Source organism: Harpia harpyja, chromosome 6 (genome assembly GCF_026419915.1).
Source record: "Harpia harpyja isolate bHarHar1 chromosome 6, bHarHar1 primary haplotype, whole genome shotgun sequence".
NCBI lineage: Eukaryota > Metazoa > Chordata > Aves > Accipitriformes > Accipitridae > Harpia > Harpia harpyja.
This window is the reverse complement of record NC_068945.1, coordinates 29490610-29504810: the sequence shown is the minus strand read 5'-3', so window position 1 is coordinate 29504810 and position 14201 is coordinate 29490610. Positions and strand designations below refer to the sequence as shown.

Sequence of the window (14201 nt, the reverse complement as noted above, 5' to 3'; positions counted from 1 at the left end):
GTCTCTGTGTGATTAAAAAAAATAAAAATACTGGACGTAACAAGGGCTACTCTCCACAACTTGCTATTTTTCTGTTTCTAAAGCACAGATTTGAGTACAGAAGCCTGCACAATAGTCTGACTCATACTTGCTACAGAGGTGGAAAAGCTCTATGCCATCGCAGTAATTTAACTGGGGTAAGTGCTTGCAGCCTTCCAGGGAACATGACTTTTTTTTTTTTTCATTTTTTAAACCAGCTTTTGCTATTACCATTTAAAAATGGAAAACCGGGCTGCGCAGCTTTGTGAAGTGCTTGCTGGCTTTTTGCCCAAAGGTTTGGCTACTGCTTCCCAGTCATGATTTTCTCCTTTATGATCTGCTGGTAATGTTTACAATGCCGATGGTGGCAAAGAACCCAATTTGATCACAAGTACTGATACTGACTGGCTGTTTTGGAGAGTAGGAGAGTAGTACACCACATTTATACCCTCTGTTAGCACACAGACTTGACCTGCTGCTTGGATTCACATGGTGCCATTAACACAGATCATTCTATTTTCTTACATTGAAGTGAGTTTTGCTGTCTTTATGATGCAAAGACAGTACAGCCAGTGTTGCAAAATAAGAAGTCCAAAATAACTTTTATTAAGAAACCAGGAAGGCACAACCGTGTTCACTTGCAGTGGGTGACCTGAGTTAGTAGGGAATTTCATTCTGCCTTTGGCTACTGTGAACAGAATCCAACTTTGCAGAGATGTTTCACAACTAAGAGTAAAAAGTTTCTCCACTGCTAGATGCAGCAACATTTAGCCACCTTCTCCTCCACAGCAAGGTTAAACAGACACAGCATCCGCATAAGACAACTAAAATTTTAAGCAGATGGAAGTCAGCCAGGGCCTTTCGCTCCTGCTTAGTGCTCACTGAAGTATTCAGTTAACGCATCCATGAGCTCCTGCTTCTTCCCTCCACCCTTCAGCCCATAAAGCCGGCATGCGTCCTTCAGAACAGGTACAGTGAGCTTGCCTAGAGTGCCCTTCTGCACATGACTCCGCAGCTCATCTTTTGAGACTTCTACCTTGGGCCTCTTCTCAGTTTGACTATCAGAAGCTAGAAAGATAAATTTTAGATCACCAAGATTTTAAACAGTTTCTTAATAGAAAGACATCAACGTTTCTTAGACATACGACAGTTGGTGGCCATTAGCACATGGTACTTTAACAGCTACCTACACACTCACAGACCTAGTTTACACATTTTGTTTTAAGAAGTAGGTGTCACTCACCACCTAAGTCATGTAGTATTTCATTGATAGGAGTGATCTCAAGCTCAAGTACGAAACTTTGTGTTCTGATGGAAAGACCACCCCCAAATGAAACTTTTAAGGGATTCTCATTGAGACAGCAGAATGCATTGATTCCACAGGGAGCTCAGCTAACTGACACTCCCACTTTATGCAGTTTCATAGACTCCCAAACTACACAAGTACTTCAGCATTACTTAAACATTTAGCCCTAAAGACGCCCATCTTGGACTTGCTGAACAGCCCATGCATAAAAGTCTGCTTCCTCACCAACACCAACTGAAAGCATGAATGATTTTACTACTCTGTCATAAAAACCAAAATTATTTAAAAAAAAAAAAATTAAACTATATTTTACAATCATTTACCCACATTGCTTCCTATACTTCACTATGCAGTTTCTCATTCCAGCAGCTCTCCAACTGGATACCACAATATCCTCTACTTCCTAAGAATCACCACTGGATATAAATCCACTTTGTTGTAGAGATGAGTAAAGAAAGTTCTTGCACAAGCAACTTCTTTAAGCTATGAGACAAACTGAAAACACAGAAACTTCTAAAGAGAATACAGACACCATGTTGTGTGTCTGCACCATCATTACTTACCTTGTTTTCGCTTTACAGCTTTCCCATCCGGATTGTAGTCAGGGGGATAAACCAGCTGCTTAAACTCCTCCACCAGGTTGCCCAGCCTGCGGTTCATCTCTTCAGCCTTTGGCACTGGCAAAAGAGAAAGATTTGCCCTCTCAACAAGAGAGTGATCACAGGGAAGTCTAAACGAGGCCATCACCAGATACAACTGTGCTTCTGTAATAACTAGCATGTGAGCATCTTGCAAGCATGCAAAATGCAAAGACATATGTTATGGTATTCCCAAATGAGAAATTTACAGCTCTTGGTAACGTTGAGAATTTGTATTATACAGATGTAATGGACCTGCACATATCCCTGAACAGGAAATATATATGCAGAACAAAATGGACACGGTGGAAGTGATGTAGAAGATCGCCTGCCTGCTTGCACTGTTACCCAGGTCTAATCTCAGACATTGAAAATACAACAGGTTACTATCTAAGGTTGCGAGTAGTTTGAGGCAGAACAGTTTGTTTCTGTCATATATTTGTATGGTATCTAGCGCAGGGGCCTAGATTATTTGTTAGGTATCACTACAGAAGAGACAAATAGTTACTCTAACACTATTCCTGGATTACAATATAGTTTTAAAAAAGGAACTTCCCCTCCAGGAGTAGGTTTCTATCCTTTGACAAGATATTCTTCTATAGAAACTCTCACAGCCACAAGGCAGCATCATTGCCTCCTAGCAGAATCATTCTCTGAGTAACTCTGCCCATTTATCAGACTGAAATATTAATTAAGACTCTTGAAGAGAGAAATTTCAGAGAAAGCATTTGTCACCATAGAAAAAGGTGATCCAATTTTAATTTTGGAGGGTAAAGTGAACAATTTTTCCTTTATCTTAAAAGTGACAGCATTAGAAAGTAAGGTGTCAGTATTTCAGAATGGACACATCCAGAATTCTACATCTTGGAAGTGCACACAACTGAAATATTTTTTAAAAGACATTTGGGTTTGTAGTAGCGTATCTCTGACTTAGAACAAAGTCAAGAGCCCTCTACCCCACCCCCCTTCACACCCACCAATAATTCTCACTTGTAAGATCCTCAGCTTGTTCTGGTTCCAACATATCCAGTGCCAAAGCCTCCAGATTCCTGAAGTGCTGCTGCAAAACTGGGTTCTCAAAGCTGTCAGCCCTGTCAAGAATCCCCCAAAATGTCAATGCATGCTGCCCAGAAGACAGACAAGACACAAAAGACCTACCACCAACTTATTTCAAAGTAAAACTTCCCTCCTTCCCACACAACAATCCATCTCATCAGAGGAACTGCTTTTCCTCTTTTCAATTCACCTGCTGAATCACTATCCTGTCATGCATCAACCACATTAGAAAGCTGTGTGAGACTTAGAAAGCTGTACGAGACAAATGGAGACAGTGGCATTCTACTTAATAACAGTTAATTCTACTTTAATAACAGTTATGTTACTTTCCACATACCTAGGAAAACATGTCCTGTAAAAGCACTTCATAAAATTTATCCTAGCTATAACGAAAAAGACCTAACCATTCTCTCTAAAGTGCTCTAATTTAAATGATCCAGCTCTGATCTGCAATAGATTGGCAGAACCACAATAAAATGTGATACCTCTGCAACAAATGACAACAGCCCAGAGAACAAGAGCAATTCTACGAAGAACTCCAGAACATGCTACATAAAGCGTGTGGTGCCTGGGTATTCAGAATGATTAAGAATAAAGTTTAGACAAAGCTACTGTAAAGGGAAGCAAGTTGCATCAAAATACATCAAAATCTCACCTCGTGGACACCACAACTCAACAATGTGTGCAACAGAGCAAGCAACAGGGTTGCGCTTTCTTCCCTATGTCACATCCCGCACACAATTTATCTCCCTGTACCTGTATTTGAACCGAAGTTTTTGAATTATTTCCTTCATTTTGTCCATCTGCTCTCGACTGGCTGGCACCTTTTCTGTAAAATCAACATTCCGTTTGTCATCTGCGTATGGTAGGAAAATGATGTGGAAACCTACATGGAAGAGAGGGAGCAAGAGAACAGTTATACAGAACCACGGCCTCAGAACAATGATTTATGGGAAAGACCAAGATGCTTATTATCTAGGTCTGATGTCTCCAAACTAGCTAGCTATTTTGTTGTAAACAACAGCAATCCATAATACCTCCTAGTACCTACAGCACGACACTGAATCCCAATCTCAGTGTGTACAAGCAACATCACTAATGGCTTTTTGAAAGAGATTCGAACTAAATGCATAGCTAAGAGCTGGATGCTTGTGACTTGCTTTTTATGCAGGAGATCAACTTGTCCACCTTCCCCATCTCTCCCTGGATATGAGCTTGAAAAAGGCTTGTTTGAAAATTAAGTTAATGCCCCCATGTTATTTCTGAAATGCTTTACTTTGTACACAAGCAGTGTTATTACCCTACTTCACATCCTCCCAGAAGAGGATTTTCCAGTTAAAGAGGTGAGAAAATGCAAAAGAGCAAGAGTCTGCCTTTGCTCCCTCATCATTCCCCACTCAGCTGATACAGTGTGAGGCTCAATATGCACGACTATTTATTTAACATTTTAAAATGTATCCGAGCAGACAATAAACTTCAGGGAAAGACATTCTGTCTAGTCAGCAAACAGAAAAAAGAGCTTTTAATTTTTAGGTCAGTTACTTGAGACTGCTAAAAAGAGGTAGGAGGCAGGGAAAATACTGTAGCTGTGTGATACCTGAGCAAGCGCTGATGCAACTGGGGTTTTAAAAATAGATTCAACATCAGATGCTTACAATGACAAAACTGAAGAAAAGGGATGTTGGAAACCACAATCCTCAGTTTTAAGGGGAGCAGCACTAAGAACATTTTCACACAATACAGGAGGCTATTATGCTGACTGCACCTGATCGTGCAGGGAAAGGCAGCATCTCTTCCCATACCTGGAGGGGCTATCTGCACTTTCTGCTCATCCACCTCTTCCTCCTGGGGAACCAGGGCCACGAAGCGAGGGGGAGTGTTCCGGCGGGCGGTGTATCTGCACAGTGCCATCACCTGCTTCTCCAAGCACTTCATCAGTAAGGCATTAAATAGCGTTGTACTCCCTGCAAAGACGAGACAGTATTGGTCAGATTGACAGCTTTGCTCCTTTGTTCAGGAACGTAACCCTAGATATTACAGTTTCAGAACCTGTGACTTCTTTTGAGTTGCTTGTAATATTCCAGAGGTAAAAAGCAACTTTTGGAAGGGGCAGCCCTCAAAAATAACAATGCTAGTGTCTCTCCTGACCAGAGCAGCAGGAGTTCTGGTGAGAGAAATGATATCACTAACATCCGAGCAATGAAATACGGTTCAAAATTGGAAACAAGTACCTACAAAGCCTCCTCCTGGTCTGGCGGCACATCATAGCAGCAGCACATCATAGGAACTTTTGCAGAACATACTAAGAATTCAGCTTGCAATGTTCCTCTCGAGGCACACATTTGCTTTGTATTTTACTAGATTCAGTGGTCAGGAACAGACTGACATACAAGTAAGGTGTTTGATTCAGGAAACTGCTAAGCTGGAGAAGGTACTTTAGTCAGACACGGCAAAGCATCTGGTCATAACTCAGCCCTCTTTATCCACTGGTAGATTGAGGAGCTGGAGTTTTTTCTTTACTATTGCAGCTTGGGATGGATTAATACTGTATTTCTAGATAAGCAGACTTACATATACACACAAAAAGGGGAAAAAAAGCAGTCCTAAGCTTTCTCTCCTCTCTTTACAAGCCTGTAAAGTGCTGTTAATTCAACTGTACTTCCTGAGTATTGTGTTTCCACTCCTAGCTGATATAGACTTTGTCATGGTTTAACCCCAGCCAGCAACTAAGCACCACGCAGCCGCTCATTCACTCCCCCCCCACCCAGTGGGATGGAGGAAAGAATCGGAAGTAGAAAGGTAAAACTCGTGGGTTGAGATAAGAACAGTGTAATAGAACAGAAAGGAAGAAACTAATAATGATAATAATAACAATAGTAAAAAGGCAATAATAATAAAAGGATTGGAACATACAAAACAAGTGACGCACAATGCAATTGCTCACCACTCGCCAACCAATGCCCAGTTAGTTCCCAAACAGCGATCCTCCCCAAGCTCACTCCCCCCATTTTATATACTGGGCATGACATCACACGGTATGGAATAGTCCTCTGGCCAGTTTGGGTCAGCTGCCCTGGCTGCGTCCCCTCCCAACTTCTTGTGCCCCTCCAGCCTTCTTGCTGGCTGGGCATGAGAAGCTGAAAAATCCTTGACGTAGTATAAAAACTACTCAGCGACAACTGAAAACATCAGTGTGTTATCAACATTCTTCTCATACTGAATCCAAGACATAACACTATACCAGCTACTAGAAAGAAAATTAACTCTATCCCAGCTGAGACCAGGACAGACTTAAAACCGGCAGTTATCTTCACTGGTTTGGGGTTTGGTTTTTGTTTGTTTGTTTTTTAACCACCTTTGCCTTCTTGTCAGGTACTAGGATCCTTCACTTTCATGAATGACAAATCCAAATATTTTGGGACTACATCTGCATAGTTTGATTAGCTGCTTGTCACGATGGGTGAAACATTAAGCCCAAGTGGCTCTTCTGCTATTGAAGAAAACAAGAATTAACTGCAGCTGAGAGGGGCAGTAACAGTTAATTCTGTACTTTTTAACATTATCAAGTTTTTAAGTTAGACAAAGATTTTACACTCAGTGATCCCCACTCAAACACACTATGAATCAGCTGGTTACCATAATGCAAGGTGGTGAATCTTCTCTTGCCATCTTTACTTACCACTTACTAAGGACTCCTCAGGATAGATGAACTGGGAGGGCTTGACATGGTGGTGCTGTTTTAGCATTGCAAGTGGTTTGAAGCCAATCAGATACAAGCCCTGAGAATCAAACCGCTTTAATTCTTCTGTTTCCTCTTTCTCCATCACAATCTGGCGGTTTCCATAGGTCTAAACCAGGGAAGAGCAGATAGTAATGCTGCCAGCATAAAAAAAAATTGCGGGGGAGCAGGGGGGGTAGGAAGAGAATGTAATTGCTGTTTTCCACTACTGAAAAGAGGGTTATAGACAAGACAGAGTAAACTGTCACCATGAGGGCAGAGTGAAATGGCAAGTCACAGTCCGTGACCACTACCCCAAGGGAAATGCCACCTGGACATTAGCAAAATGCACTTTCCTAGGACAACGGTTAAGCCCTACCACAGATTCACATCTCATCCTTGGAGTTCTTCAGAGCTGACCCAAACAAACCCTGGAGTGACCTGATCTGGTTTTGTGAGTCTTGCTCTCGGCTGGGTGGATGAGATGTTTTCAGAGGTCCTGTCTGATTCTAAACTTGCTTGAGCAGATGCATGTCAGCTACATACTGCTGGCAGAAACAGTGATCAAGAAACAACACTTTTGAAGCATCACTCATAAGTCACAAAAACATATTGTAGTCCAGCTGCTGAAGTTAGACATCAGGGCTTAATGCTCAGCTTTCTGTTCATCTCCTGTACTTTATTTCAAGAAACTAATGTCCAGTACAAATAAACTTAATATTTAATCTTAAGACAACAACTTTAAGAGCCTTTGGCATGGAAGGACACACAAAGTGCTCTTGTGACAATACACCTAGCAACTGCATATCCTGCTTTGAAATAAGGCTGTGCCTGAACAGAATATGACATTCAATCTACATCAGCCAAACTATCAAGCAGGAAGGCAAAGCAAAGAACAAAATAACAAAAAACGAAGGTAATATACCTATTTTTCTGTTTGGAAAAGAGCTCCAACCCCCCCGTTATTCACACTTGTATGTTTAATAAAATGGACAAAATCTTTTCCTAATGAATCAAAAGATAACACCAGCAGCAATAGCACAAGGCCACGTAAGGTCAGGTTCTGACAACCTGGTTCTGCCGTACAGAAAGAAATGACCTGTGTTCCTGAGTGCCCTTCCACCAGCGGCTATGCCTTCCCTTGACAGTCATGCCAGAGAAACAACCCACTCTCACTCTGCGTGGCTTACAAAGTGACCAGGCTATCCCTAGGGGCATACAGATGTAAATATTTCTGCATGTGATCTTGCAAATGAAATACAAACAAACACAGCAAGAGAATCAGCATCTCCACCACACACATCACAGAGCCAGGAAAAAGCAGGCACATAATCAATACGTTACCTGAGCCCTTTTTGTGTCACTCGGCAGGAGCAAGCTGCCTGTTTTTCCATTAAACATCCTTGTTTTCGTTTTAACCGGTTCATTAGTTTCCCGATAAAGCTTCACCGGATATGGCTTATAAGCCTTTTGAATGAGGTTGAAAACACCAACAGAAAGTGACAGGTCTTTGTTCAGATACAGATTTAACCTGTGTAAAAAAAGCAGATACAGACTTGAGCCTTCCAAAAGATCACTTTTGCAAAAGAAAGTCATCTCCTCAGATAACTTATTTTCTCTGAGCTCCTGCTATTCTCCTCCCCCAAAATCACATGTATCTCTGGAAACATACTATTACTTGAGTCACAATCTCACTTGTATAAAAACACTCTTGCAATGCTGTCACTTCTGGTCATAAAAATGATTTAAACACAAATGCTTTACCATATTTCTTTCACCTGTTTTCACTCTGAAGGGCAGCTATGCTCAAGCAGAGCACAGGACAAGTTCACATTTGGGCACCCCACTTGTGCTTAATGCAATGTGACCTCTGAATTCACACAGCTGTTCACACAAAAGGCAAAATTCCCCAAAAGAACCCCATCAAGACAAACAATACCATGATTTAAGAAAAAAAATAATCCAAAGTTAGAGAAAAATTCAGAAGTAAAGGTTTAAGATTGGAGGTAATCTTCAAGTTCTGAGAGCGGAACAGTGAATGTTACTTCCTCTCCTCTAAAACGTATCACTGGTACGGGATTCTTCCTCCTCAACTATTAGAAAGCTTGAGGAACATTCCCAGAAGAGGCAAATAAAGCTGAGAGCAGGAGCAAGAATGCCAGTGACAACAGCTCAGGTTGGTTTTTGTTTTTTTTTTTTTTTTTTTTAAAATACCTTAAAAAAAACACTAGGCTGTGAAGTTCATTCCCTTACTGTGCTTCCATATCATTCTGCTATGAACTCACTCATTAAAAAACCCAACTGTTACAGAGCATGTGATTCCAAAAATACCTTCTCTCTGCTTCATCAAGATCCTTTTAATCTCTCTGTAAGTACCTCTAATCTTTCAGTAGGAGATCAGAAATATCAAGGCTGTGTGAATCCACACCAACTCCCTAGACAGACTGGCCGTATATAACTATTTAGTAACAGGCCAAAATACCTACCAGTCACATTGAGATGAAATTTTTCTAAGTTAACACTAGTAAGAAAAGCCTCATTTCAATCAGATTTCACTATAAACTAACCATATTACGTTACAGATTTTTTGGTAAGTATTTTACTTGGCAATGATGTAATTTTTTGAAAAAGGATCATTTCTGGCCAAGCTCAATACAGGAGATGTCACAGAGAGTAAAAAAGGAGGCCTAGCTTCCCTCTCCACTCTTCTCATCCACCAAGGACAATACCCCTGGAAGCTACAGAAGAAACACCAATCTTGGACTAAGGAATCAAGATGGAGGAATGTAAGCACTGATGCCTTTATAGACCAATCATTCCAGAAGAGGGAGGTGAGATGCAGTCTAAAAATAACATCAGGTGCCTCCACTGAATGAAATATCATAACTAGGCACAAACCTGACTAAAGCCCGTTTGTTTGTCTCCTTTGCTCGTACTTTCTTCATGAGATGTTCCAGTTTCCCTGACTCCTCAGGCTGGATCCCAAGGTCCTCATCCTCTGCTGTGTTTATGATATCCCTGTAGAACAAAGAGATATCGAACCCTCCAGGCTTCTTCAAGTGCATCAAATCCAGGATGATACCTAGAAACAAAGAAAGAGATAGGAGGAGGATCACACAAACTGCCTTTTTCTTACATCGGCATGTTTCTCAGCACTCTCAGATTTCTCTAAGCAAAGAATTTAAGCAAGAATAAGCTCCAGATTGTCATCTGCATCAGATGTGAAAGCTTCCAGGGAAAGAGGCAAAAGACATTCTTCAACTTCAGTCAAAACAACATGGCACAGAAAATGTTTCCTCCCTAATTAAGAATCTGGACAACTTTGTGTATGAAACAGCTCTGACAAGCTCCTATAAAACATAATCTTAGCTCAGGCATAGAGGGAAGTAAGGAGTTCAGAAATTCCCCTTTCCCAGTTATAAGGGCTAATGGATTAAGGAAGCCTCACAGCTTCTAGATCCAGCACATCTGCTGAACTCCAAAAACACTGGTGATCTCAGCTACATAGCTGAACTAACAAAGCATTTGCTCTCTAGTCTCTGAGCTCAGGTTGCTGTTCTTCAGCTAATTCAAAATGGAGCCATTAAAGTAATTTTCCTTTTGTGTTAACTTAGTGTTATTGTTTCCTTCCTGGAAAATGGCAGAACAATGAAAAAAAGTGGAGTTTGTTTTCCACGGCCCTCTCAAGTCCTGATTTATGCTACCAGAGTAGAAAAAGAGATCCTAGAAAATAAGTGTTAGTTGTTGCATACCAGATTGGATAACAGATTTTCTAATTTAGATTAGATACCAAATTTCTCCTTTGGAAAGCTTCAGGAAGATTCCCCAGTTCTGATTATTTTACATTCTTTTTCCGTCACAGACTTGCAATGCAGTCAACATCTGCTGTGAGGATACATCACTTTTATTCTGCCCAAAATTAAAGGGGAAAATAATGACCTGTGTCTCTCAGATCACCAGCTCTGGTCCTGGCCAGCTTGGCTTTGGCACTGTCATTGGCATGAGGGTCATCCTCATTGGTGAAGAGCATGATCCTTTTGTGGCTCAGTCTGACTCGGACATCGCTGAAGAGATTAGAGCAGGCCCAGAGTGCTTCACCCAGCGAATAGTCAGCATTGTGGCCAAAGGAATCACGGAAAAGTACTCGTCCTTCGTCTCCCCTGTATTGGTCCAGCTCTAGAACACGCTTTGCACCTAAGGGGGATAACAGCATTCACGTGCATTAGAAATGCTGAAAGAAGTACCATAAACTCTTCTAAATATGCAACAAGGGTCCCTCGCAGCTCATGTCCGAGTAAGGTCCCCTAGCACCTCTGTGACAGCACCCTTCCAACACCTGGCTGAGAAAATGATTCAGCATAGCCTAACATTTGCAACACTGCAAGCCGGTTATCACTTGAAAGCACATACCAGAGCCAAAAGGACACAAAGTGCCCTGGCACCGATGCGGGGCTCTTCCTCTTGGGGGAGGGAAACAGGCTGGGATCGAAGTATCGCAAACCCTCTACACTGAAAGGACAAGTGCTCAGCAGGAAAGGCAACAATTGCACCCACCGCAGAGGCATGGCACACTGCTGCGCCACCAGAGGAAGGAGAGGAGCCTGAAACACATCCTGCATCTCCACCGCACATTGGGAAGGTAGAGAATTCCTCCTGCTCTCTTGCCCCTCGTGCCAGATAGACTCAACCTAGAGATCAGATGCAGCCCGTAGATCACCACATGGAACACAGCAACATCCAGGGCAGGTGTCGGTGGCCTTTCTAAAGCTCTGCGGATTACTCCAGCCCAACTATGACTCCTTTTCCCACCTGTCTACAGCAGACTCTGTTTTCTCCCATAACTCTACAAAGGGAGACAAGCTTTCATTTTTCAGCTAGTGCATTCTGCAGAGCTTCTTCCTTTGTCCTTCACTCAAATTCTATAGCACTTTTGAAATCTCATCTGAGAATGTCTTCCCTCTCCCCCATTTACTACTTTATTTTCATCTCCTCATCTGCCATTGAATTAACAGCAAAAGTGTTCATCATTATGTACTACATAATAACTAACTATAGCATTTCTTCCTTCTCCAGAGCACGCTGCTCTCCAGGGGCAGCAAATACACAATTCTCTTCCTTTTTAACAACACCCACCTTTCACCTGCACTGTCTTTATTATCATGGCAAAGCTACTGCCTCTAACACGGGGAAAAGGGCGAGCAGAGAAGGAGGAGGAAAAAGGATGAGCGAGGAGCCTAAGGCGCTTGCTGCCAGAAAAGGGAGAAGAACCTAAGGCAGTCTTGTCAGGTCCCCATCATAATTAATTCTGAAACTAGGACAAGGCACAGTTGTTTCAGGAGAACCCCATGCGTCACTAAACCTGCACCTCCTAGTTAAGAAAATGAAATCCAACCTCCTCAGAGATAAAGGCTGCTATTAAAAGCTAGTAGACACCCCCCCCACCCCCCCAAGACTCCGTGCTGTCAGAGAATCTGTCACCACTAGCATGCATTCTTTGCAGTCCTCGTACTACCTTTTCCAATTCTGCAACTGGCGCTCAAGCAGATGCTATGTAATTCTAAGAAATTATAAGAAAATGGAAAAGCTACATTCAAGAACTGCAAAACTTATTATAAAAATAAGAGATGGAACACCCCAAACAGGTCAACATATCGGACAACCTGTTCTAGCTGACCCTGCTTGAGCAGGAGGGTTGGACAAGATGACCTCCAGAAATCCCATCCAACCTCAGCCATTCTGTGATATTCTCCATCAGCTGGAATCCATGGTGCCTTAGCATGTACATGCACTTTTCTGAAGTGCGGCAGACACATGATGGGCTTTCAAGAGTTCTGTTGAGGTTTAGCAGACAGCAAGCAAACCACCACATTAAAATAGAAGAAAAGACAGAGGAAAGGGATCTAAACTAACTATAACAGAAAAAGCCAAGCTCCCACTAAGTTTCTAAGCTTTCAGTAAATTTCTAACTCTATGCCTCCACCACCACCAATGCATCTCAGGAACTTTTTTGTTTATCTGACAGCTCTCTGTTTTCAGAGAGACCAGTTACTGACAATGCTACTACACAGATTTCCTTAGTCCATCTTTCTACATAACCTTCATATCACTTTACTGCCTTTACCTGGATTGTCCAGCTCCTGGAGAACATAGACGTGCTTGAAATCTGCCAAGTTCTTGTTCTTTTCTGTACCATAGAAGATGACACCTAACAGGTCCCTGTCACTACTAATAATTTTGCTGGTATACACGTTCCGGACGCACTGAAAAAAAACGCACGCAGGTCAAAATACGATGAAAATCGGTTGCAGTAAGGGTGCAAAAGTTTTGTCTTTGGCAGTTAGCAGTTTATACAGGCAGGTTCTAGCAAACAGAAGAACCATGACGCATGGCTTCAGCTAAATTTCACCAGGAGAAAGAATTTGGGAGCTTGTTTTTCGAGGGACTCCTTTTCCGGTACACAGCCTTCCATATTTTTCATTACGGTTCCCTTTCTGCGAGCCAGGCCGAGGAAATAAACATTTATCGAGCACACCACGACGGCGGCGGCGGACCGACCTCATCCTACAGACACTTCCCCCCGCCCAGCGCCGGACGCGGCCCACCAGGCCACAGCCCTTCCCAACCCCGAGCCTCTCCAGTTCCACAGCCACCGCGGACACCCGGGGGTCAGGCAGAGGGACGAGCCGCGGCCGTCCCCGCGGCGGAGCGGAGCGGAGGACGGGGGTCGGTCCCCGGCGGCGGCCCCCGCAGCAGCCTTACCTGGACGGTCATGTCGAAGGGAGTCACTCCGTCCCCGTCGGACTCGAACATGGCCTTGGAGGCATCCACTAAGAAAATGAGGCTGTCCCGACCCGAGAACCTGTAGTCCGCTACCGAAGCGGGGGGGAAACGGTTTTAGCAGCGGGCCACCCCCCGCCCGCTCACCCCACGAGGGCGGCGGGCCCCGGGCTGCCCTCCGTGAGGGGGCGGTGGGCCCTTACCGACCGCCTCGGTCCCCTCCTGCTGCTCGTCCTCCTCCTCCTCCTCCTCCGGCCCCGGCCCCTCGCTCCGGTAGTACGAGACCCACTCCGACATGGCTGCCCCCGCGGCGCGAGCCTCACCGGCAGGGGAGGGGCGGCCCGTGCCCCCACCGGCCGCGCGAGCCGGCCCCGCCCGCTCTTACCTGCGCTCAGCGCCCCGCCAACCGCGGCGGCCACGCGCCGCTGACTGCCACTCGCCAGGGGACCCGCCTCCCTTCGTAACTCCGACCAATGGCGAGAGAGGCAGGGCGCCGCGCACGGCCCCTCCCCGCGGGAAGCCACGCCTCCCCCCCGCGGGGATTGGTTGCGGAGGGGAAAGGAAGGCGGGAGCTCTGCCCGCCCTTGCGCGCGGCTCCGGCTCGCGACCCTCAGCCAATGACAGGAGGGACTTCCCCACCCCCGCCCACCGCCCCTAGCTCCGTCCCCACGGCCACCCCCGCCCCAGG

General features: G+C 44.1%; 1 protein-coding gene across 2 annotated transcripts; it reads right to left on the bottom strand.

Annotated features, from left to right (window-relative positions):
• Positions 1-593: 593 nt before the first annotated feature.
• Positions 594-13939, bottom strand: XRCC6 (X-ray repair cross complementing 6). 2 transcript variants are annotated; one of them, XR_008235574.1, is made up of 12 exons: positions 13717-13939; positions 13496-13605; positions 12858-12996; positions 10676-10930; positions 9635-9818; positions 8081-8267; positions 6698-6866; positions 4821-4982; positions 3775-3904; positions 2940-3053; positions 1888-2001; positions 594-1086 (listed from the first exon to the last, which is right to left on the bottom strand). XR_008235574.1 is itself a non-coding variant. In XM_052789708.1 (12 exons), the coding sequence occupies exons 1-12, from the start codon at positions 13808-13810 to the stop codon at positions 890-892; spliced, it is 1842 nt and encodes a 613-aa protein (XP_052645668.1). In that variant the 5' UTR covers positions 13811-13938; the 3' UTR covers positions 594-889. The 2 variants fall into 2 exon arrangements, 1 of the variants encoding a protein (XP_052645668.1); XM_052789708.1 differs by having other exon boundaries at positions 2953-3053; positions 13717-13938.
• Between the last annotated feature and the right edge of the window lie 262 nt (positions 13940-14201).